At 41.1% G+C, this 27,586-nt stretch overlaps 1 protein-coding gene across 1 annotated transcript in view; it reads right to left on the bottom strand.

Moving 5' to 3' along the window:
• The window catches only part of prickle3 (prickle homolog 3), a 37,837-nt gene extending 13,436 nt beyond the window's left edge, over positions 1 to 24,401 (bottom strand). Inside the window, exons 1-4 of the mRNA XM_034087347.2 lie at positions 24,180 to 24,401; positions 16,346 to 16,428; positions 2,073 to 2,256; positions 1,297 to 1,410 (exon numbers count right to left, since the gene is read on the bottom strand). Of these exons, the coding sequence (XP_033943238.2) occupies positions 1,297 to 1,410; positions 2,073 to 2,256; positions 16,346 to 16,428; positions 24,180 to 24,221 (423 nt within the window). The 5' untranslated portion in view covers positions 24,222 to 24,401. The remainder of the gene's footprint in view (positions 1 to 1,296; positions 1,411 to 2,072; positions 2,257 to 16,345; positions 16,429 to 24,179) is intronic.
• Positions 24,402 to 27,586: the final 3,185 nt, after the last annotated feature.

Below are 27,586 nucleotides of genomic sequence, written 5' to 3'. Positions count from 1 at the left end.
CTGGACAAAACGCTATAATAAATACAGTCCATTTACCATTTACCTGGCATTTAAGAGTCTGGTTTTGTACAATCCAAATGAATTAATAGATATGTGTAATTTTGTACTTAGTCCGACCAAATGGAGCATCAAAACAGAACAATATTTACCAGTTTCTGTAAAAACTGAAGGAACAAAAGCTAAACTAAAACCCAGTATCTTGATAAACACTTATACGAGGTAAACATGAATATAAAACCAATCCCTACTGGATTATCCTCACACATATGATTGAGTATGATACAAATATGTCAAATAAACCACCATAAAGCATTTTGAAATAACATTTTAAACACAATAACCCATTTTGTGATGATCAAATAATTGCAAAATGTTCATGTAAAAGCTGTTTTCTGTTTTATATCAAACAAAAGTGAATATCTTTGGGCTTCGGACTAACAAACAGAAACATCAGTGAGGTTTATCACAAAATATGAATCAAGTAACTGATGGGCAGAATAAGAAATAATAAGAAAGTATTGTTCGTGCCCTAGTTTAACCTGTTAACCCCCGAAGCCCTCAGACGCTGTTTCTTGCAGATGTTGCGTTTTTGCCCCCGCGGGCTTTAGGCCCTGTCACACTGTCCCGAAATTGACAGCAATTGAAGTTGCTGCCGGAGCCTGAGAAACTCCACCGGCGGTCATACGATGGCTTAGATGCCCTCACGAATGGCCCGATGTTGCTACGATCACAGCCGAATTTGAACATGTGCTTTATCGTGTGTCCATCGGGTTGTTTTATTGCACAACAAAATCATGTAAACATATTATGTAAATAACCCAATTTGTGTTCTGTGAAACTGAAAAGGATATAATATATTATTTTGAAGGAGAGTTGACAGGAAGTTGTTGTTGCTATGGAAACAAAATTACGGAGAAAACGTAATATTTTCTACATATAAAGACGGAGAAAGTAAAGAACAAAGTCTGAAGATATCAGTACAGTATCATAGTACTGTAACATAATTGTTTTTGGTACTTTCGTTGCAGTTGTATGTTTTAAATGTAATGTAAATGTTGCCTTCGTGTGTGGTTCGGGGCCATCTTCGTGCGAAATTCACAATTCCATATTCGTGTGTCCATCGGGTGTCAATTTCGGGACAGTGTGACAGGGGCTTAACAGGTTAAAGAAAGCTCAGAACAAATCTTAACAAAAAGGTATTGACGTATTGTGAATTTGCTAATTAGTTTTTTAACATGTCACCACAGTATAACATTACAGCATGAGTGAATCTGACCCTGGATCAGGTGACATTACCTCGCTGTCGTGCGCTGGCAGCTGGTGCAGCAGCTGTTTGATCCGGTATCTTTCCCCCGGACTGTTCACATACGGGATCCGGTCCTCCGGCAGGCAGCTGAAGTACTGGTACACCTGTAGCACGAGGAAAAGGTATTTCAGTTCATTTTGGTCAACTTGTACGACTTAAGAAATATATCAAATAAACAGGAATAATGAATTCCTTGTGATGAAGTGGAAAGTTATATTATACTGAAAAGGCTTAAGACGATGCCTAAGCTTATTACAAAAAATGATTGTGTTTAATTGTGTAACAAGGAAACCACATACAAAATACAATTTATAATTCTACTAATAAAATATTAAAACATATATATAATATACAAAAAAATATATATGCATATTATATATCCCAAAAAGTATAAGTATAGTTATTTGTTGTATCTTAAAACGTTAGGTATATTATATATACCCAATAAAAAAAAAAGTCCAAACATCAGTTTTATTGTTATTGATCTTCTATTGTTATCAATGCTATGATTTACACTCTGTCAGGGCTTGTTCACATGAGGATCATCAATAACAGAACGCAGAGATCCATTTATCCATTTAGAGAGCAATTTATTCAATTACAGTCGTAAATCAGTAACCTTAGTTCCCATGGAAATAAAGTGTGTGTGTGTGTGTGTGTGTGTGTGTGTGTGTGTGTGTGTGTGTGTGTGTGTGTGTGTAGGAACACGTCCACTGGAAACCAGTCTGTTGTTCCTCCCTGTCTCGATGTGTGTGTGTGCTGTTACCTGTTCGGGCTTGAGCCCCGGCGGCACCCAGGCGTATTCCTCCGAGGCGCAGCCGGAGTCGTCGTCGGAGATGGAGTGTCTCTGGAAGTCGGACACCAGCTTCGTCATCATCTTTTCCAGCTGTCCCGGCACGCCGCGCACCGCGTGCTCCTCCCTCACACACTTACAGTGCACACAGATCTTCCTGCAGAGACGCAGAGAGAGGAGGACATCTGAGATTCATCCCTGAGGAGCTTTTTTAATGTGTTTTAGTGATTTACAGCACAAGCCAAAGATAACCAAGTGTCACGTTTTCAGGAAGCTGGGATCTCCTGGTGCTTCAGGTGTATATCGGTATGTAGTGTCTCTACTTTAAAGAGTCCTCTCCTGCTGATGTTCAGGTGTATATCAGTATGTAGTGTCTCTACTTTAAAGAGTCCTCTCCTGCTGATGGTCAGGTGTATGTCAGTATGTAGTGTCTCTACTTTAAAGAGTCCTCTCCTGCTGATGTTCAGGTGTATATCATTATGTAGTGTCTCTACTTTAAAGAGTCCTCTCCTGCTGATGGTCAGGTGTATGTCAGTATGTAGTGTCTCTACTTTAAAGAGTCCTCTCCTGCTGATGTTCAGGTGTATATCAGTATGTAGTGTCTCTACTTTAAAGAGTCCTCTCCTGCTGATGTTCAGGTGTATGTCAGTATGTAGTGTCTCTACTTTAAAGAGTCCTCTCCTGCTGATGTTCAGGTGTATGTCAGTATGTAGTGTCTCTACTTTAAAGAGTCCTCTCCTGCTGATGTTCAGGTGTATATCAGTATGTAGTGTCTCTACTTTAAAGAGTCCTCTCCTGCTCATGTTCAGGTGTATATCCGTATGTAGTGTCTCTACTTTAAAGAGTCCTCTCCTGCTGATGTTCAGGTGTATATCAGTATGTAGTGTCTCTACTTTAAAGAGTCCTCTCCTGCTGATGTTCAGGTGTATATCAGTATGTAGTGTCTCTACTTTAAAGAGTCCTCTCCTGCTGATGTTCAGGTGTATATCAGTATGTAGTGTCTCTACTTTAAAGAGTCCTCTCCTGCTGATGTTCAGGTGTATATCAGTATGTAGTGTCTCTACTTTAAAGAGTCCTCTCCTGCTGATGTTCAGGTGTATATCAGTATGTAGTGTCTCTACTTTAAAGAGTCCTCTCCTGCTGATGTTCAGGTGTATATCAGTATGTAGTGTCTCTACTTTAAAGAGTCCTCTCCTGCTGATGTTCAGGTGTATATCAGTATGTAGTGTCTCTACTTTAAAGAGTCCTCTCCTGCTGATGTTCAGGTGTATATCAGTATGTAGTGTCTCTACTTTAAAGAGTCCTCTCCTGCTGATGTTCAGGTGTATATCAGTATGTAGTGTCTCTACTTTAAAGAGTCCTCTCCTGCTGATGTTCAGGTGTATATCAGTATGTAGTGTCTCTACTTTAAAGAGTCCTCTCCTGCTGATGTTCAGGTGTATATCAGTATGTAGTGTCTCTACTTTAAAGAGTCCTCTCCTGCTGATGTTCAGGTGTATATCAGTATGTAGTGTCTCTACTTTAAAGAGTCCTCTCCTGCTGATGTTCAGGTGTATGTGTGGGAGAGAAGCTCCCCGAATCAATTAAGTCAATCCACCCTATAATTATCATACTCCTGGCATCAGCAGGAGCACAACATTGATAAGGCACGCCCTCAGTTTAGTAACGTTATGATTTACGGACACACTTTGCGTTGGAGACATGTCACGATCGAGCCCACACACATTCTTCAGGCTGACTCAGAGAGAGTCACTGCAGCCAGAAGTTAATAACACAACTGTTACTAATACATAGTTACTAATACGAGAGTTACTGACACAACAGTTATCACAGCAGTAAACAAATACACAATCGACACATCAGATCGGATTGGGGATTCCTTGAGGAGAGGACAGCTTTGTGTGTCCCGCTGATACTCCAACACGACTGCAGTGAACTCAATCTCCTCGCAGATGTTTTTGAGGATCTCAAACAAGCTACTACCAGACCGGCAGGAAATGAGGTCGCTGACATAAGCCCGGCTGTCAATCCCGCCGCAGTAAAGCGAGAGGGAGGTGAAGACTGGAGCCGTAATCTCCCTCCGCCTCCCATTACACCCCGAAAGTGGGTGTGCCTCACTGTGGGACCGCTGGAGTCAGAATAAAGCGCCCCGGGGTGACACTGAAGTGTGTGTGTGTGACATGTAAGTGTGTGTGTGGATGCCACATTGTGTCCATATCCAGCTTGTGTTGCATGAGTGCATCTCTGCTGTTGTGATTGCATAACGGCCTGCCAGCTGGCACTGGTGGCTCAAGTTCACAAGGCACAAAGCAGCTTTATTTGCAGCACCCCACCCCCACACGACCAACAGACTCACACACACACACACACATGGTGGTAAACTGCACAAGTGCTCCTCTTCTGATCAATAAACTGTCTTTGCATTGCTGGGAACGGCAGGTAATGTCGCCATGTCTGTGTGAACGTCTGAGCGCCACTGTCTTCACTCAAGTCATTGAGAGGGAGTGGACAAAACAAGAGGACATAAATACTTCCTTTGTGATTTCAGCAGCTGTTCTAAGGTCCTGAACAGTTGCCTGTATCGCTGAGTCAGGAAAGTTGTCGGTTCAAGTCCCCAAACAGACCAATGCTTCTCCTTAGTCCACTGCATGTCAAACAATGTGATCACTTGTGTGTGTGTGTGTGTGTGTGTGTGTGTGTGCATTTCTACCGGTTTGTGTCGTCTCGAATGGCTCACTGACTTTAAGGGACGATCACCGCTGCTAACCAGCGAGCTAGCAACGTTATGGTTTCAGAGTTTACTCAAGTGAACACAATCAAATTAAGTATGGTTTCATTTCGACACCGGTATGTTTATCAAGCAGCATTATGTAGCCATGATGTGGGATCTTGAGTGCGAGAAATGTCCAATTGACAGTCAACTGTTTGCGGCTGTGACCGCACCATCAGGTACTCAAGATGCATTTGAACCACATTGGGAAAAACACTTCAGCACAGAACATAGCACATGCAAGTCCAGAAGCACACAACTTGAGACGAAGACAAGTGGACCGCTTCATAGTAGCTGCACACTGCTCCTAGTAATATAGTTAAATGCTAAGTCTAACTTTCATTATGTGTTACGCTGTAAAAAAGTGTGATGAATAAACTTTTTTTTGTTTTGGTTTTCTTTAGACTTGTGATATGCCTCTGTCCGGAAGTTGGCACAACATATAGCTTTAACTGCCAAGCAGGTCCAATACATAATAGTACACACAGCTTAGGCTTAGCCATGTTGCCACAAATCTGACCCCAGCCTCGTGTACTGTATGTGTGTGTCAGTTGTGTGTGTTGGGCAACGGGGAGGGGGGATATGCCGATGTTAGTGGGTAGGAGGAGGCAGCATGGCATGATGGGACAGATGGCAGATGCACTCGCTCTCACCCCCCACCAGCAGCAGCCTCCACACGATGAGATACAATCACCAGCAGCGGGTGCAAAGCTTCACATGAACAATCTACAGAGGCTGGTCCCTCTGGATGCATTTCAACTTGACATCTTGAATTGACTTAAAGGCAGGCATATCTGCTGAAGATGCTCTGATTGACAGAAATTCTTAGTCGACTAACTCATAAATATGTCAATTAGTTTCTCCACAATAACACGGCAAAAGCGTAGAGTAATCATTTCAAGTAAATCTGAACAACTGAGACCAAAACCACCAATGAGTTGACTGAAGGACCAAAGAAGGAGCAGCCCTAACCCTAACCCTAACCTATCTTGCAATGTTTACAAAAACATAATGTGTGTATTGCCGTGTAATGCAGATCCGTGACACGATGTAATCATTATTCCATTGGCCCACGCTACACCCTTACACCAACTTTAACACACATTTGAGCTGTAGCTTTTTCAGTAATCCTGCTGACAAACAGACGGGAGGTAAAGGATGACAAAGGGGATGCTTTACCAAAACAAGATTTCACACGATGTCTCTTTTGCTTAGCAAGTAGTAATTGTTATTTCGGTGAACTTAAGAGCATTTCTGAAGGGCACTGTAATGCTGCAAATGACTGATCTGTCCTGCTCAATCATTTGAGTCCCACAACTCTGATGTAAGGCAGCGAGGCTTCGTCCCCTCGGGCAAAACACATCACACATCACATCCCGTCCACACACAGGCATGAAACCAATCTTTCAAAGCTTCGCCCATTCACTTGAATGGGGTGACGTAGAAGATTTTGAATGTTCGCCGAACTGCATTGTGGGGAGCGGAGCATGGCTTTGCAAGCATCGCGAGCATCAAAAGTTGAGCAATGTTCAACTTTTGATGCTCGCGATGCTTTCGAAGCTGGCATCAGCCAATCAAATCCCGTTTATGCAAATCCCGCCAGTAGAAGCGCTAGCCAATCAAACCGCGTGCAAGCTGGGAGAGCCAGACCGCAGTTCATTTCCTCATATTCCAAACGAGAAATTACGGTAGCAAATCACTCGGTTCTTTACGACCAGAACTATTTACCGGGATACAAACCGGAGGAACCAGGCAGGCATGGAGGGAGGAGGCAGAGACAGTGGGTGGAACTGGTAGGTTTTCGCCTGTTTGGGGAGTTTATATCCAGTTTACTTTGCTATTGCTTTGTATGTCGGGGGCGGGAGATTCATGTGATTGGTTGTTGGTCACGTTGCTCGCAAAAAATTGCCAAGCTTCAAGGTTTTTCAAGATGTTTGTCATGCCTGTGTGGACGGGCCGTTATGCTGAGAGGGCAGAAACAGTTAAAGGGAGTTCAAGTAAGGGACATTTATTGTTGACAGTGTTGTCGTCACCAAGAGTTTCAAATCAACAAACTGAAGCTGAGATATAATAAGTCGAGTAACAGGAACTCCACATCTTTAAATAAAATAAGAACGAAACATTGAGTCAGGAAAATAATAATAATCAGATTAATTGAATGGAATAATTGTAAAATGTTTCAGATCAATGGTTTTTCAAATATTGATTGTGAGGAAAGACCCTGTAATTCCCCAAATGTAAATTACCCACGAGGGGCTACATTCAAAGTGCGCAGACACAACATTTATAAAACAATAATACTATATATTTCAGCACAACATCTGTGTTTGTCTTTTTTAATCTTTATTTAACCAGATAAAAAGCATTGAGATCAAATCTCATTTACAATGCTGACCTGGCCAAGAAGGCAGCAACGTTACACATTATTACGCAGACATATAAAATACAGAGAACACAAGTAAACAAAAGACGAAAAGCAGTCACGACATGGAGCACATTAGGACAGTAAGAAAGGTTCTACTTATTACTGCAAGAGCAGCTGGTGGTAAGGACTTCAGACAACTTTAATTTAAAACAGGCTATTGAGACAAGTGCCCTCAGTTTGAGGCGTGATTGAAGGTCATTCCGAGACCAATGACCATAATGAAAAAGACTTCCAGCCTCAGTCCGCACGGCAGGGACCTGGACCCGTATCCACTATCCAGGCACTGGGTCTGAGGCTGTGAGAGTCACAAACTGGAGCAGATCTGGCACATATGTTCAGTGGAAGATTTCCTAAAATGGCTTTATACATTGATAAAAACCAATGCTGCATCCTACGCATACTAAGTGAGGACCATCCTAGGCTACACAGTTTGCAATGATGAGTCCTATCGGGTGCATTTGATATATATCGCAGTGCAGCATGGGAGAGTGGGTCAAGTTTGGCCAAAACAGTGGGACAGGCACATCTATAGACGGTATCACCGTAGTCCAGCTGGGACAGGAATCAGCCAGAGACCAACCTTTCACGGGAAGAAGTTGAAAAACAACATTTAAGTCTGAAAAGGAAGCCAAGAGTGAATTTCAATTTCTTAGTTAGAACTTCAATGTGGTGTTTAAAGTTTTAAATCTGAACTGTAGACACTTAAAACCATATCAAACACTTGCTTTAATGAAAACCCTTTTACTGAAACTGCTACAGCTGGTGTTGTCGTTAGTTACGCATTGTTTGCTTACATGTACTGCCTATAGATAATCCAGCAATTAAATAACTGTCGATAACACATGGGGGCGTAAAGGACTGAAAAGCTGCTCCATTTCTAATCCAGATTATTGTACATTTGATTTATTCATATTTATCTTATACACTTTTGTGATTCCTGAAATATTGACTTTTATTGGAGTGCCTGCTGCCGTCATGCCGACGGAGCATTCGATGGAAAACAAACAGAAATGTACTTTGTGGAGCAGAAATAACCATTTGCTTTAATTAGCTGGAGATTAGAGGGGATGTGTTGAACACGGAGATTAACGCTTGTTCGCCGCTCCCGTGAAACCACACCTTTTGTCCAGTAATATATTAGCCAGCACATTCAATTGTTCCCACCTTATTTTAAAATACAATGACATCTCCAATAGAGCTGTCCAAAACTGAGATATTTCCAAGCCTCATTTTCAATTTGCTGATAAAATAATTGTATTGTTTTTGTGAGTTGAAAGACAGTATTAGCAGAACATTTGACTTTAAAATGTAACTATCATTTTATCAAATTAGTGCCTTTTGCGTTCCTTTTAATTTTCACTTTGGATAATAAAAGAAAGTATTAATTCAACAAGCAATGTATTGTATTATTTTTGCTATGAAAAGGCTAAGTCGTACTCTTTAAATGCTTTATGTATCACAAGTAATATTGTATCGTATGTTCCTCATATCCTGCAGCACCAGCCTCCATGACGATAGTATAACGTCAGCTTGTTAAGGTACTTTTCAGGCACATCATGTTCAGCACCTATAATCCACCCAGCTGTGTGTACAAAACAACACAAAGTCAGGAAGAATCTCTCACACACACAAAACACAGCTCACATGTTTCGAGTCTCTCTACCCCTCTCACATGTTTCGAGTCTCTCTACCCCTCTCACATGTTTCGAGTCTCTCTACCCCTCTCACATGTTTCGAGTCTCTCTACCCCTCTCACATGTTTCGAGTCTCTCTAATCCTCTCACATAGTCAAATATATGGTTTTTACCTGCTGTGATCATGACAAAGTATTCCCGGTTGTCCTGTTGACGCTGCGTCCCATAAGTCTGTCCGTGTGTCAGTGAGAGCAGGGTTTGCCTCTTTTTAACGTCCCTGCCGCCCCCGACTCCCCCCTCCTCCGTAAATCAAACAAAAGCCAATGAACACACACACACACACACACACACACACACACACACACACACACACACACACACACACACACACACACACACACACACACACACACACACACACACACACACACACACACACACACACACACACACACACACACACACACACACACACACACACACACACACACACACACACACACACACACACACACACACACACACACACACACACACACACCACTGAAAACGCAAGGTACCCACATAAAAAAAAAACAAGCTAAACACACGTGGAAGACGTCAAAGGAAAGTACTCACGCTGCCTTTGAAGATGTAAAGTGATGATGATGAAGTCGCTGTCTTCTCTGCTCAGATGACTCGGCACACACTGATTCAACAGACGGGCGATTGTTGCTCTGATGCAGTCATTAATCACAGAAACGAGAGTGGAGCAGACTTTGAGGAGCCTGTGAGCAACGCTGTGTGGCGCAGTATTCGTCATGTTGTGAGAGATCAAGATGCGTGGCTACGAAGTGAAATATCGAGCAGGCGGTGTTACTTTCAGACTCAGTCCCATTACATTTCTACGAATAAACTACTATCCCGAGTGTCGTGTAACTTGGTGTAACTTGGTGGTATCATGGGCCAAGGAAGAGGAGCAGGTCCGAATCAGAGGAAGGATACCTAAACGACTTTGTGAGTAATAGAAACAGCTTTGATGAAGGGTTTAGTTTCTCTCTTGAATCAAAATGTTTAAAGTTTGTTTCGTGCCGCTTTATGCCGTCCCATTTTAATCGGCAACCACTTTGACACAGTTTCAGATATTTCAATCGTTATCTGGTTTCAGCTTCTACTTTTCGATGATGTAAATGTAATATCTTTATATTTGTGACTATAGGTCGGATAAAACCAATTCATTGTTTATGCTAAAGAAAATGCTTCTTTCGGCCTTTCCAATGTTCAGATTCCTAGGATACGATATTAAGTGAATATCTTAGTATTGATTGACAAGACATTTAGAGGCATCTCATTGGACCTTGGAGAAACCGGAAAACCATTTCATGACAAATTGATCAATCTCGAAAATTATCTGCAGTTAAATGATAATTAAATAATCATATGTTGCAGCCCTAACGTTGTGATGTAGATGTTTTACTGGCACAATGATGGATCTACAAAGTAACCGGCAGATTCAATAGATAATAAAATAACCGCTTGAGAAGTCGCAGCCGTGTCATAATGCAGGTTTTGGACAACTAACTTTAAGCAGCAAATGAGACCGGGTATACAGATGCATTGCATGTCAGTGTAAAGCTATTTAAAGCAGATAAGCCTCTGCTTCAATGTGTGCTGCTGTGTGATAACCTCTCTGCAGGACGGGACGGAATCTGTCCTCAGATCAGATCTTTAGAAACAGATGGGCCTCCTTCTTTAACTCTCTACGCTAATTAGTGACTGAGTAATTGCCGCATGGCCACCCAGACTAACAGCCACGGCTACTTTGAACACTTGTGAAGCGTGGCGGGGACCTGTGGGTCAAAAGTAACTCAATTCTGTCTCTGCTGGGCAGCGGCAGCACCATCTGCCCCCCCCTCACTCTCAGCTGCGTCTGAGGAAGCTCTGGAGGAAGATGGATCGCTTCCCTCTCAGCGAGCATCAGCTTTAAGCCCAAAGCAGTCTCTCTTTAAGGAAAGGTGCGACTCTAAATGGGTTATTAAGGAAGATGCCATTAGCGCGGGACTCCGGGGTCTTTCAGACTGACCCCCATACGTCTCAATCATTTAATCACCTTCATGTTCCTCGCTCTGCAGCATCAGCCAGCGGACTTCTCATTGCTTTTACGTTTTGGTTTAAAATACTGCAACTATACGGCAATAGATGCCGTGTGTAAATTGAAAAGATAATACATTTGCAACATAGGTAGTCCAGATGACTTGCTTTCAAGCAGAACAGGACACACATTTAGAGGAGTGTTTACATGTTCGGCGTAATGACGTACAACGGCCTCCACGACTTCTGTAGTCCTATTCAGCCACTTGGTAACAACCATCGTTTTTCAGACACGTACACTCTTCAGAAATCCCCAGTGGGGTCCCTGCGGATGATTTAATGTCGTAGAACAAACCGTGATCCGTCTCTTCAATGCGTCTCAACCACAGACCTTAGTTCAGATAGTTTCCTAAACCCTATGGAGAGATCCCATTGGCTCTGAGACCAGGGAACAGGAAGTGGAGAAATGCTGACTCACTTCCGTTTTTTAGGACGCGTCACTGCGGCGCTCTATTCCAACTTATTCTAAATATTTTATATCGTTTATTTCAAAGATATTCTAGTTTCTAGAGTTTCTTTTGATCATTGGCCGTTCATTTTAGTATTTTTAATATATTAACTAATGTGCAATGTCTTATCAACATCACTTTTAAAATGATGACTTTTCACACATCACAAAACACTGACTCTTTATAAAATACCTTAAAAGAACAATTATCTGCTGTTTTTCAACTGATGATCGTTGTTTTTATTCTATGTTCGAATACGGATGCAGACGATGGCATTCCGTGTGTATTGGACATTATGTTTAATACATTAAAAATAAAGAGCTTTTTGAACATTAAATCACGGAGACATGTCCCAGTAGAGACACTACATACTGATATACACCTGAACATGAGCATCATATGTCCTCTCTGATCCTCTAAACATTACATTTCTCTTTGTCCTCCCTCAAAAAAGTAGTTTTAAAGATTTCTACCTTGAGGAAAACCCTTATTTATGAACCCCCATTACCCGCGGCCTTTTGACACGGATACTGTAAACAGGATTTGAAGAGGAGCACATGTGTTTTAGATTTCATTCGACCTTCTAAGCTTTTGTCCTGACTTGAATAGAGCGAACAGGAACAACTAAGAGATACAGTTACAGTCTTTTGGTTTCACGAGGACGCATTCCTGCGCCTTTTGTTTTATTCTCTCCATCACGGAGTCGGCCCATCTGGGATTGTGAATCCTTTAGTGAGAGGATAAATCTCTTTTAATTCATCGAGCCGTGTCAAACCGATTGTTCTTCAAAGCCAGAGAGTCTGAAACCAATAAACACAACATTGGAAAGATGTATTATGTGGATCAGCCGATTGCTTTCAAACGATGAATGTGTTGCTTCTACTTCACTCGTGTAGTGCTGCCAGAGTTTCCGCTTTTTGCCGGTCAACATGTCCGTTAAATCTAAATCTAAATCCTAACCCAAACAAACTAATCATAGTAGATAACTACATTATTCAAAAGTGTTCAGTAACTTACAACAACACGGGAATAATGAACGGAGCGCTCTCCCCCTCCTGACGGCCCGTCAGTATCGTGCAGCTCGCGGATCAGTAATGAGCGACCTGACAATAAAAACACATCTATAAGTATAACTAGGTACGGTAGTTTGAGAGGTCATTAAAATAGCTACGTGTGATGTTCTAACCTGAAGTGTGTGTTTGTATGGAGTCAGAATATATCACGCGCATGAAATTACCCTCGCGCGCAGATTAAACCCCCGAGCGGCGATGCGCTCGCGAGCGAGAGAGACAGCCCTCTTGCTCGCTCGCGGGAGTGTCAGCCTCACTCTTCTTGTCCGTCACATAAGTGGCGCAACTGACGCGGTATTGTGCTAAAGGGAAATTATTTTGACCGGACATTTCGACCAGAGATTTAGATTTGCCGGTCTTCAGCATATTTTATCAGTCAAAGTCCGGTAATTACCGGCTAACGGAAACTATTTTGAATGATGATTGGTTATAAAATGGTCCGAAAATAGTGGGAAATGTCCAAGTTAAAGGTGGTATGATATAAAAAGTATTGTTTCGTCAGTCAAAGAAACAAAGACATCCACTTTACTCTGAAGGGAAACATCAGGACATCTTCATATTTGAGGCGGAATTTACATCAATTATCGAAATAGTTATTATAATCTTTCTGTCGATTGAATAACCGATTAGCTGATTAATTGTTGCGGCTCTACACTAATGCAAATGTTACTTTATACGTATATTTTAACACTTACTGAAAGGCTTATTTGAAAAGGGAGCGCAGCAGTGACAGTGGGGGAGACGGGGGAGGTAAAAAGAGTTTGAGAGGGGTACGATCACAGCAGTAAGGTCTAATCTTATTAGTGTGATTGACAGGATTAAAGAAACCAAGAGACCCCAGCAGCTGGATATTCACTCACAGACTGAAGGGGAGAGGAAAGGAAAGGGGCACAAAGGAAAGCACAAGAAAACCTGCTGAACAAGAGACTTAGTAACATAATAACTCCTGAACAAATAGGGTACGACGTCTGTCGGTTAACATTTTGATTAGCTTGTGTCTAAGTTTTAAAAGAAGGAACGGCAAGAATTGAAATGCATTTTGCTGCAGAGTTATACAGAAACTCTGAAAAAAATTAAATAAAACCCTCTCTCTTTTCCTCCGTACCCACATCTCTAAAAACGGGGAACAACGGAGCTGATCCAGATCTGCGTCCGATATGACGTGATATCTGAAATGTGGACCCACGGCCCAATCAGAAAGTTGCTATCAGAAACAACGCCCGACTGTTTTGGACGTAATATGGTCGGTGTTTACATTAGCATCGCTAACACTAATACATACAATACATACAAAATGAACATTGCTTTTCATTTAAATTAAATAAATAATATTTCACATGAAAAGAAACAAGTGTTTTAGCAAATAATAAATTATCTGATAACAGAATTGTAAACAGAATAGCTGAAACTTTAACAAACTAACTAATTCAGTTTCCTCTAATCATTAACCCATGTTTGTATAATGTAGTTAACTCCGTGTGTTGCTGCTAGCATACAGAACACCTGACGTGGAAACGTTGCTCGTGGACGGGGCTACAGAGCTGCTAGAGACAGTGGAACCCGGTGCCTTCCTCCGTCTGGATGTGGAGCACTTTGGATACATGTTTAGACAAACTGCTCGTGTTACCGCCCTCACATGCTAAACACGTATTGCAATTTAGGCAACGAGCATCGAGACGGGTAAAGTTTAACCACACCTCGGAGCGGCGTTCTCTCCGCAGTGTGTGGCTGCATGTAGCAGCCGCGTGTGTGTAAGCTGCCCCGCCCCCTCCCACACAGACCAGGGAGAGAGATCTCGTCTGATCGAAAATACATCATAGACGCATTTGTTTGTCTTTTTACAGATTATAAACGAGCCACACTAAGACTGCGATATAATGTTTTTTATCAATAATACATGACATATATTTTTTAAATGTCTCCACCAATAACTTAACGGCGCGTAAAACGCACGTGATGACGTCACCAACGAATCGACGACTGAATTAGTTGACAACTAATTTGGTAATCGATTTTAATCGATTAAGTCGATTAGTTGTTGCACCCCTACTTGATAATCCATGATATGGCGTTTCATCACGGCAGCATTTAGTTTAGACGGTAGCTGCCGGGTCCCGCATGAGCTCAGACCCCTCCTTTTTATTATTTATTAATTTTTTTAAGCTTTATACTCAAATCAGCGCTTTAGAAACAGGAAGTGAAATAGAGGGATATGAGGCGTGGCTAGAACATGGGTGATCTGTTTGGTATTTTGAGCAAAACACTTCATAGACATGTCTTTTATATATTTGTATATATCTGAGACCTGTGCTGTTGCCTAGAGATAGCATGATAGGAGACCTTTAAGTAATTGTTCATGCAAAAATGTAAAAGAAAGCTGTTTTTTTTTGTCCCTCAAATATGAAGAGTTGCTGCTCTTCTGTTTAATCAGATTAAAGTAAATATCTTTGAGTTTGGAACTGACAAAACAATTTAAAGACATCAACTGGGACTTTGAGAAACTAAGATGCTTTTATTTACATGTTACCGGCGCATTCTATTTAATTGACATATCTGCCTTTAAAAGAGTTTAAATATTGGAAGGAAGAAGCGGATCTTATTGTGAAATAAACAGGAAGTTATAGAAACAAATGGCCAACTACTTTGAAGTCCTTTTTGCTGAAAATGTCCTTATCTTTTCAATGTTGGGATTTCCTGATTTGTGTTTGCTTTAAGTTTAAGAGATATGTTTAGCTCTTGGATTAACAACAAGAATTGTAAAGATATCAGCTTAGACTTTTGGGGACTAAGATGGACCTTTGTTCACCTTTCTGATATTTTATAACCATTCATTGATTAATCAACACAATAATGAACATAATGGTTAGTTGCCGCATTAGATCTCGTGTTGTTCCACACGACCACTCAGTCGATCTGCACTAAAGACAATCATCTGCATGGAGCAACACAGAGCTTTCTATGCAGCCGCTTCCGCTGCGTCATCAGGGCTTAAGACCCTCAGGAGTCTATAACTCTGATCCCTTATGGCCACGGGGTCAGTGAGGCCGATTGGCTGTGTGTGTGTGTGTGTGTGTGTGTGTGTGTGTGTGTGTGTGTGTGTGTGTGTGTGTGTGTGTGTGTGTGTGTGTGGTGCCCTGACTGGGTCATGTTTGTTGTCTTTTAATGTATATCTGCTCTCAGCGTGTACACAGATCAAAGATAAGCCGATTCCAGTTGGTAGCGATGTTGATATCCTTCCTAAGACATGTGACACACGCACACACACGCACACACACACACACACACACACACACACACACACACACACACACACACACACACACACACACACACACACACACACACACACACACACACACACACACACACACACACACACACACACACACACACACACACACACACACACACACACACACACACACACACACACACACACACACACACACACACACACACACACACACACACACACACACACACACACACACACACACACAGCAGGGCTTCTGACCTCTTACATTCTGACATCTCCACAAAGCAGAAAACAGTCCCATGCTATCCGTGCCGATAGCTGCACGATATATTAAACTGTCAGCCGATGAAATCAAATGTCTGCGCTTGCTTCACTTAAGTGGACTCATGTTATCAGAAGTTGCGCGAGACCCACAAAGCAACAGGAGCGAGTGCCACCAGAGGTGAACACAAAGCTCGAGACAAACATTTCCTGCTAAGCTAACGGCGGCGTGGGCAGAGTTTGAGACGTACCTCCAGCCGTGGACCTGGAATCCGGGGCACTGATCCCCGCAGCGCATGCAGGGCTGCCCTCGGTCCGGGTCCTCTTCCTCCTGCTGCAAACAAAACACAAGCTCTCTTCAGATCAGATCAGCATCACTTCCCGTGTGGCTTTTGGCACAAGACAGAGAAGGGTTAAAGCAACAGAGGCAGCAGCAGCAGCACATCCAGTGTGTGTCAGACAGGCCGCAGAAACATCATAGTGAGGGTTAGAGCGTGAGCTGTTCCCACGGAGCCTCGGGCAGAAGGCACTGAAGAGGCATCCCATCAGCCGTTAGTCCGGCAGCGTGTTTCACGGAGCATGAGCCTTTACATTTCCTATGAATAACTTGCTGACGTCACTTTATGAAAATCCAACATCGTCATAACTCGTGCGTGTGTGTGTGTGTGTGTGTGTGTGTGTGTGTGTGTGTGTGTGTGTTCGTGCTTTTCTAGTAGACATATTAACCAAGAAGTGCACAGGCCTTTGTAACATCTGTATCGGGCGGTGCAGGGATGATGTAATTGTCGAGGCAGACCTGGAAGTCGGCATCTTCTCGGTTCCCTCAACAAAAACCGATGGGATTTTTCCATTCAATTTTCTACTTTTGCAGAAAATAATCTAACTTTAGGAACGACGCTACGGTCACACGACTTTGCATCGACGCTGCCAAGGCGGCCGATGTTTGGCGCGAGCCTCATTAAGACTGATAACTGTTTCTCATATGATCTCGGAGTGTAAGGTCATATCTATCGCCCATCTAACACCTCTGTGCACATCGTTGTTCCTGCTGATACATAACCTGACTCCTTACAGCTGATTGAACACTAATCTCTTCTACATTATTCCAGTAGAGTTGTACCCTCACTAGTCAATTCAATCATCCTTGACTGAGGTTAGAAGTGTCGTGGCCTTTATGTCACTCCTCTATTACCACTTCCAAAAGTGCTGCTTTGATGCACTCCGTGTTATCTAACAGTCAGACTGCTTCTGTGGGACTGCTTGTGTTCGAGTGGGACTTTCCTGGATGCATGAAGGGTAATAGAATTACAAAGGACTAAGGACTTCATCTTACAGTCCTGTTATCTGTTAGAGACCAGAACAGTAGGTCATATCCAGAATGTAGCCCATAGCTACTGTTACACAAAAACAATCGCACAAAGGTCTTCTGCCAAAAGTGCTGAGCCAACAATAACTAGCTCATATTGCACTTGTGATTCAATTCCTGCAGCCTAGCATGTGTGTGCATGTGTGTGCTTGTGTGTGCTTGTGTGTGCTTGTGTGTGCTTGTGTGTGCTTGTGTGTGCGTGTGTGTGCAGACTACAGACTGCACACACAAGCCTCTTTTAGAGATGAGAGGAAGGAAGCAGACGCAGGATGAGAGCGGCACCCTTTCCTCTCCGTGGAGTCGCTCTGTCTCCACGTTCTGCTGCTCACCTCTCCGTCTCTTGAGCCAACAGCTACTTTCGACAGGGAACATGTGTCTGTATCATATAAGCTCTTAACAGCTAGGTTCCCCTGTTCCAAAGGGGTTCAAGTCAACGGTCTGTATATAACCCAACATGCAGTGCAGCATACACCAACTTCTGTAATACAACAAGCTCCATTTGCACGAGGAAAAACGTCCAGATGTTGACTTCAAATCGGGGAAAAGGAGAAGCTTTGTGAGAGTTTGATACATTTTTTTCCCACTCATCATTTTGTGAAGGTGCATGTGCGCGACATGGACTTCTGTCTGCGACAACAACAACAACAACAACAACAACAACAACAACAACAACAACGGGGAAACCCCTCATATATTCTGCTGCTTAGCTGAGGTTTTCAAAATAAGCTGCATGGACAAAACTGAACTGCTCCAAAGTATATTTGCAATTCCCAAATGCTTGATTCTATGCAGACGCAGCGACGCTAGCAGCGTTTAACGAGCAGTAATAAAGTGCAGATATGTGATACCGCCCGCTACCTGTGCATACCTGCTCTGCTGTCTTTTGATCTCTCTTTTCCACACACACACACACACACACACACACACACACACACACACACACACACACACACACACACACACACACACACACACACACACACACACACACACACACACACACACACACACACACACACACACACACACACACACACACACACACACACACACACACACACACACACACACACACACACACACACACACACACACACACACACACACACACACACACACACACACACACACACACACACACACACACACACACACACACACACACACACACACACACACACACACACACACACACACACACACACACACACACACACACACACACACAAGCAGCCTTCACCACTAACCTCCAAAGCATCAGTATTCACGTCGGGCCTGTTTTCTTCCCATGCAAAGCCCTTTATGATCACACTCAATGAAGCATTGCTGCGATAAGGCTGAGTGTGCTTAGCTTATCTCGCTGATACCTGAAGGTTGTAAGTGCTCTGCTAATGCACTGCCACGCAGAGAGACATGGACGGGGAGCTATTAGCAGGAGGGCGGCACAACTCCCCAAAAGACTAACTCCAAGTATGTTTGACTGATATTATAAACACTATTATTACCTTACATGTTAGTGGGATCGCTACCATAACAATGTTTTATTAAGTTGGTAGTTTACCGTTTGTCGAGCAGGATATATCTACAGCTCGACAATACTTCATTCAGAATGGTGTATCGTCACATACAACATATATGATATATTGTCCTTCCTGCAATTTGAATGTTGCATATAGTCTATATTGCAATTTCAAAAAATGTTTGATTAATTGTGCAGCCCGAGCTTTCTTTTTGTACTTTTGAGCAAGTATGCTAGATTCCATTAAAGTACATGCATGGTTCCTCGGTTGAGATATGAAGCTGTTTACACGCAGAACTAGTCTCTCCAGAGTAGACCAACACGATGACAGTAAACTATGACTGACCCGCTGGTATTGGGTGCCTCACAGCGTGTTGCGTGCATCAGGACCTGCCTTCTTGATCACTCCTCTGACTCACTATGACAGTTGTAAACAGAACCCGTAGGGAGGGAGAGCTTTCTGATTTAACACACTACAAAGTAGGGGTGGGCGATATGACGATATATATCGTCGTGACGATATTAGGTCTCCACGATATGCTTTTTCAGAGATATTGTATCCATCGTGATAAAAAAACTATAAAGAAAACTATAAAAAAAAAAAACTTTTCCCTTCAGTTATGCTAAAGTCTTTTATTGCACTTCAAGTCTAAAGTTTACATTTTAATTGTTTGGCACTGACCTTTCCTCATTGATGTTTTATGTTTTACCCTCCTTTTGATGTTTATTGATGTTCACTGCTAGTGCTACCTCAGAAAGTTCATTCTTATACTGAGAAACTGCCTTGAAGCCATATCAAAATGTTGAATTGTTCATTCAGGGTTTCATTTCAGAAATAAAACCAGCTTGAAATGCTATTTTGGTCTGTTACTCCTTTTTGTTTTAGTTTCTGTTACCTTGTAGGTGCTTGTACCGTTAAGTAACTTGAAAAATAACCATAATAACCGACATGAAAAAATATCGTGATATATATCGTCTATCGTGATACTGCTTGAAAAATATCGTGATAATATATTTTTCAATATCGCCCACCCCTACTACAAAGTGTGCGTACGTTAACTCTGGAGTGTGGCTCCACTCCTAAATGTCACTGAGAATGAAAGGCCTGGCGCTGCAGGATGAAAGCACCTGTGGAAAGTGCAGCGACCTGAAGCCACGACTCAGGAAACGACCGGGTGTCACTGACTTTCCATTCAGCGAGATGACGCTTTATCGCCTCGTGTTTTCATTGTCATGTTTCCACACTTTTCCTGCACTCTATCATATTGTTTGTTGTGCGTGTGAGGCCTTTGTCCGCGGGTTCGACATTTAAAAGCAGACTGTAGAATAATAACCTCGACTGGAAGACTTTAGGGAGTGGGATCGGCACTAAAATATCATTTAAAAACAGATCCACAAATGATGACTCCTTCCTTTGTGGAGAACACTTGGAGCCAAGTTAGCGGACACCTCCATGACGACAGAGAGGACAATCTCTCAGCCTTGAACATTAGTCGCTTTGACATTTCCTTCAACGTTTCCTTATCACGGTGACAGTGTCCTATAAGTCAAGGCTACACACAGACTGCATGTGTGTTTCCGTCCACAAAACGATAACGCGTCAAGTGTGTGTGTGTGTGTGTGTGTGTGTGTGTGTGTGTGTGTGTGTGTGTGTGTGTGTGTGTGTGTCCAACAATGAGGTTCGCCTTGGGCTGCGAGAGGAGGATGTGCTGGGAGGGGCGTGTCGAAAGTCTCTTCTAAACTGAGCGTGGGGAAAGTAAATAAAACGGTCCCCTAAGTTCACGTCAGCTCACACTTCAGACTTTCCGTATCAGCTGCTGTGTGTTTTCACTGTGAGGTTAAATCACGCCGCGCGGCTGCAGTTTGTTCTCTGCGACCGAGTAACCAGGTAACGGACACACCCAGAGGCTGCCAGCTTTCTAATCGGACGTCAGAAGGTAGTCCAGGCCGATAAGGGACTTTATTCGCCCGTAGATCGCGTACAGGCTTTTCATCATTGAACAGAAGGCGAAAAGATAATTGAGAAAAATACATTTATTAGGATCTAATTATTTAAACTCTACAAAAATAATAATAACCTCAAATTTAAACAAGTTGTACGTAACACACTCCCTGAGATAAAAAGGGTAGAAAATAGACATTTCTCTTTGTTTTATTTTCATTTAATTCAGATTAATACACAAAATATATAACGTAATTTAATCTTTGCAAAAAAGTGAGAAGTCCCAGATTCTATCTTATCCAACAATATCGTAGTATGGATGAATGGACTTTAAACTGATGTATTTACGGCTTCCTGAATCTTTTTGAACTCTTAAACAGTTGGAAGTGTTTGAGAAGTTCATATTGATTAAGCACATGCTAAATGCTAAGCGAGTGGTAGCATTCAGGCGGGAGGGAAACACTTGAAGCTGACAGAAGAGAGGGATTGTGGGTTTCTCTTCAATGTAGTGGTACTGAAGGGGATACACATTAACAGAGGAGGTCAGAGGTCAGGGGCCTTAGATGCACCCCCCCCCTCCTCATGCTCTCATAGTGTGTGCATCATGCTTCCTGTCGCCTCACATAAAACAAAGTTCAAGATGCTGTTGTGGAGATAGTTGTTAAGACTGCTTTATCTGAATTGTTTAATGTTTCTTTTTAAATGTAATATATGAGATAACAAGACAATGAGACTGACACTTAATTTGTATGTTATTATTATTTGAGTCCTACTATAATAATATTACATTTAAACTAAGCAAATGTACTTAAAAAAAGTCCCAGATAATATCTAATCCTAACATAGACACTAAATGGATCCTGCTCTGATCATCTGAATATAATAATAATAATAATATATTTTATTTATAAGCGCACTTTTCATTTGTGTAAACAAAACTCAAAGTGCTATATATATAATATTGAATTTGTTAACTAAATAACTTCACGTATCTTCAACAAGCGTCTGGGTTACACCGTAACACGATTCCAAACTCTCTTTTGGAGAGCTGATGTAATTGAGTGTTAGAGCATTACATATTCATGGTTCTCATTAATACCTGAGTGCAGTTATTGTACGTGTCAGGTGTTTAAAATACGCACTTTCACACGGGATATGTTACATATATATTGATAGAACTATATTAAAACGTAGGGGTAAGAACATTGACAAGTATTTGAGTATCATTTTAAAATACACGAATTTACTTAAGTATTTTCATTTTCTTATACTTTCTGATACTCCAGTTCTGATGCAAGTATTGCACTTTTTACCCTACAGCATATATTAGAGAGCTTTAGTAACTTTTCATAGTTTTAATACAATATATAACACACAAACAATTGATGTATTATCCTATCATAAGGGAAGATGATGTCAGACTTTCATATAAATAAAGCTCTACAAGCTGCAACATTAATATCATGTACACGTTATTGCACTAACAATTAAAATTGTATTAATACAAAAAAAGAAAGAAAATTACACAATTCTGCCAAACGAGTAACATTACTTTTGGTACTTTTTGGTACGTTTATTTTAATTGTAAAATGCTTAGAAATATTTGAATACAGGACTTTTACTTGCAATAAACAGATTATTTTGTGTGGTATTTGGCCACTACCTATCCGAACACGTCTTGCACCACTGTTAAATGCTGAAACATTTACAAAAAAAGTACTAACGGTACGTCCACACGGCAGCGTGCGTTGAAGCTTGCCGGCGGGCGTGTCTGAAACTCGACCAACAACCAATCACATGAATCTCTCGCCCCTGACACACAAGCACGCGGTTTGATTGGCTAGAGCTTGTACTGGCATATGATTTGATTGGCTGACGCTTACGCACAATGCAGTTCTGCAAAGCGTGACGTTAATGGGAAGAAGCGTTGAAGCTTCAACGCATGCTGCCGTGTGGACGTACCGTAACACATGCAACTAAATTCAGAATAGTGTCTTATACACAATCTGGTATGCTATTAGATTAGTAGTGGATGAAGTGTATAAATGATACAAGTGATAGCCTGGAGTGATAGTCTGCGAGTAGGATTCACAGTCACTGTCTGGACATAATCCAAGTGTGCTGCAGAGCCAGATGTTTGGTGACCTCACATCTGTTCGTCTGCTCCCAAAACAAGCCTTATTTGATCAGTATCCCGGCGGTGGAGGCTGTGTTTTGGGCAAAATTCCAGCTGCATGATCTCACAAAGCATCAATTGTTGTTGTAATGAAAGCCTGACAAAGGTATGAACAGGTAACTTTGTGAAGTCTTCAAAGCATCTTCTCCGAGTGGTGTTGAATTGATTTTATTTCTCCATGATTCGATATTTTTGCATACAGCTGTTGATGCAACTAAAGATTTGTTCATTGTGTATTTTTCTTGATTTATCGATTAGCATAAAATCTTAGACAATGGTGAAAGAATGTGTTTCCCATGTTCTCAAATGTTTTGTTACATTATAACTATTATCATTATCTTATTATTATTATTTGTTTATTATTATGCTAGGTTATGTTCAGGATATCTTTTATTCAAAAGCATATATGAACATGATATCTTTTGTATACAAAAAAAGTTGACATCAGGGGTGTCACATATACATATATATATGCAATAATAAACAAATACATTAAATAAATACATTAAAATGAGTTTCTTATTTCAGATTACATATTTGTTAAATACATAATTAGTTTAGATTTTTAATTCATAATGTATGTAATAAAATAATGTTTTCATTATTGGTAAAAATGTTCAAAACTAGGTTAATTTCTTCTTATGAATATTTCCTTAAAAATTAAATTACCTAAAAAAAAATCCATCTGCATTCAGGTTATAGCTCAGGTAGAAAACTATGACGTATGACTCATCCTGACTGTACCTGGCGCCTTAAGAAATGACTTAAGAAACAAAGAATGTGCTTTCTGTCTCACAATACAATTAAAATAACACAATATAATGTAAAAGCAGAAAGACAATTGGGCCATTTTTACAGTCAAATAAAACAATGTCCGAGACAAAAGCCAGGTGAACGAGAAAGTTCGGCTCAAGCCGCTTTTACAGTTGGTCATTACAAGTTCCTTTCAAGTCGAAATATGAAAGCAAAGCAGATAAAAGAGCTTTAAAATAACCCTAAAGTGTATTTCCTAATAGAGAAAAGGTCGAATGACAGGTAAATGTAGGTGTTTGGTGAGTTTGATAAGATGTAAAAACACTCACCGAGCGGTTAGACCGTCGCTTTTTAGATCCGCGGAGGAACATCACGTCAGTCGGTGCTTAAAACACCGAAAAAAGAAAATTCCTGGCGAGTAAAAAATATATAAAAACACGGTGGAGTTATATTTAAAGTGCCTTCAGTCTGTGTTGTACTACATGATGTTTCCCTGAGGACTGACTGACTGAATGAAGGACTTTCCGCCTTCGAGAACTACTTTAACAACCGACAAGCTACTGCAACTGAAAATAAACTGACTTCCGGTTGTGCTTTCAAAATAAAACACTTCCCAAACATGTTGAGGCTGACAAAAAAAATTGTTGAGATATGAATAGGAAATAATATTTACCGTTTATGTCATTTATTTATTTTTGTATAGTTTTATAATAGTAAAGTGGTGATTTTTGAACTTCAATTAAAGATAATAATAATAATAATAATAATAATAATAATAATAATAATAATAAGCTATATTTGTAAAGCACCTTTCAAAATAAAACTCTTCCCAACCATGTCATGACTTTGCTTGAGCAGGCACAAACTGTCTGTTTTGCACAGTGATATCTCTGGAACCCCTTATCCAATTTTGATGGTTGACATCTCATTTAAACAGTCAAAGCAAGTGGAATGAAGGGGTGGCAAACCGAATGACACCAGGGGTGAATTTTATGTTATCATTTTGCAGTAAATTCAAAAATAGTGCTTACTGTGCATTACTGTATATTATAAAAATGCTTGCCATGTAGGCTGTGTTTTCTGGAGATGGAAATGCTTTAGTTAGTGTTGTAGCTTTGATTATTCCCGTTCCAATTATGTATGGGATGTATTGATTTGATACAAGCAAGTCAGTGGGTGATTCTCAATGTCGAGGACGCTTCCTTGGTAGGACAAGTCCCTCCGAGTCAGGTCCTTCAGAAGAGATGCAAGAATCCTTCCTAGCATCGGAAAACGAAGAATTGTGGAACAGGCTAACAGGTGTGCAGGTGTGCGTCAGGCCCCGCCTTAAATGGAGCACGATTTCCACCAAAGATATTGGAAATTGGTCCATGCGCAAAGCATTGTGGGGCTTTTAAGACCGCGGAGACATGTGCAGCCTCGACATTTTCCGCAACGAAGGAGACCGGCCGGTAGAATAACAAGGATCCTGGACGGCACTCGATGACGTAGAATCCTTGAAATAGTGGCTCTGGAGCAGCCTTCCTCGACATTGAGAAACATCCAGTGTTTCATTGTGTACTTTCAATACAGTAGCCTATATGGTCCGGACCCACCGGTGGGCCCATAAAGTTCAGCATTCACTGTCATGATGAATATAAAATAAGACACTGATACTGTTCAGTGTTTTCCTCAATTAACATTTAGAGAAAAATAAATATTCAGGGCTCCTCTCCCTCATCTGCCTTGGCACGAGATAAATTTGTGCACAGATGGAAGGCTGACAGGCAGGTAGGCCATCCAATTATCTGACCCGGGCCAAGGCAGATGATTGGTCGAGCTTTTTACAGCGCCACGGCTTCCACAGATGAAATATTTGTATATATTTATTGTCAAAGCATTTAATGTATTCATTGCTATCTGGATGTTAAGAGCATTCCATGGAATATAACAAGTGTTTCTGAAGTGAATTACCTACCCCACCTTTAAAGTTGTATGTTATGTATGCACTCTTTATATCGAGAGCTTGATATATGTTAACCTATCGTTAATTAAGTAATACATTTATTAGTTAGATGTTCTAAATTAATACTTTTCTTAAAGGTAAAACAAATAATCCCTGCTTTTATTTTGAAGGTGTATAATGCATACTGACAGTGTTTTGCTAACTTGACCATTTCTCTCCACAAACCTGAGGCTACAAACTGTCCCAAAGTGTGTCCTTTACTTCACCTCCTAGGCTACAACATGAAAGTACAACTACACACACACCCCTCTCCTACTCAAACAAACCCCTCCTTTACTTTCTGATCCTCACCATGTATAGTCTTTATTAATCCATCTGCACTCTGCATCCACGGCGAGGAAGAATAAATACAGCGAGATAAATATTTAGAGCAGGAATTATGAACCCAGATATGTTTGGGGGAAAGTTTTAATCACACAGCAACATGGGGACTTCGTTTGAAAACAACAGTCAGTATTAGCTCAAACAAAGGACTATCCTTCCCCTGAAGTCTCTAAATATCACGGAGCTTGTGAACAGTAGTGTTTTCGCAGCAGTGAAAAGTTAGAAAGGCTTTTCCTTAAATGCAATGTAATCTGAACATGAAAAGAGGGGGCGAGCATGCATAGCTGTGTGTGCAAAAGAAACATTCAAATAAGATTAGATGAGCCAGTGTGTGCGACAGTGTTCCTGATTATATCTGAACACCAGCTTCCTGATAAGAGTCTGGTGCCGCGCCACAGCTTTACTGAGGTGTCTGCTACTTTACTAACTTGACTTCATTACTTTATTTCTAGGCTTTACTCATTTATTTCAGAAAATCAGAAACACTCTGCTTCCATCTACTGGTGATCTGACAGAAAGCAACTAAAGACAAGCACACTCAGCTTCACTTGCACTTTTATTTAACCCTTGTGTTGTGTTGGAAAGCTGTTACCGTTCATGGTGTCCGCGGGTCCATTTTGACTCATGATTTATCTCAGTCCAGATCACTCAAAGACAATGACTATCATCCAATATTGTTTTAACTACATCATAACTAACTTATAATGGATTCATAAGCGTACAATGCTGTAGTCATTTTTATTTTATGGCCCCAAAACACATCACATATTTAAGTAAAACTTTTGATTAAATGCACTCATTATTATTATGGAAGCCTGTTTGCGCCACAGGAAAAAAAAAAATCAAAAATCCTGTAAGGCAATATATTGACTTAGCTATCTCAATATATTACATTACATGTTACTTGTTAGACGCTTTTATGCAAAGCGACTTACATATATTGACTTACCATCTCAATATATTAACTTAGCTCAATACATTTTCAATATATTGAGATAGTAAGTCAATATTGAGATAGCTAAGTCAATATGACTTATTTTATTTTTTCCTGTGGCGCAAACAGACTATAATAATAATACATTTATTTTGGGGGGCGCCTTTCAAAACACCCAAGGACACCTTACAGGGTTACAATTTACAATTTTACCTTACAAATTAAAACAGTGGATTTAGTGAAGTATCAGCCGGGGTAAGACAAGACAAACAACAGGAAATGGACTACAAAAGGACACAGAAGGACACAAAAGGACACAAAAGGACACAGGGTACAGATTATAGAGGAAATGCCAGTTTGAACAGGTGGGTTTTGAATGTCGTTATGGAATCAGACTGTCGGATGGGTCGTGGCAGGGAGCTCCAGAGTCTGGGAGCCGAGCAGCTGAACGCTCGAGCACCCATGGTTTTGAG

This window comes from Pseudochaenichthys georgianus, chromosome 7, assembly GCF_902827115.2.
Source record: "Pseudochaenichthys georgianus chromosome 7, fPseGeo1.2, whole genome shotgun sequence".
Taxonomy (NCBI): domain Eukaryota; kingdom Metazoa; phylum Chordata; class Actinopteri; order Perciformes; family Channichthyidae; genus Pseudochaenichthys; species Pseudochaenichthys georgianus.
Note: the sequence above shows the minus strand (reverse complement) of the source record. Positions and strands in the feature narration are given on the sequence as shown.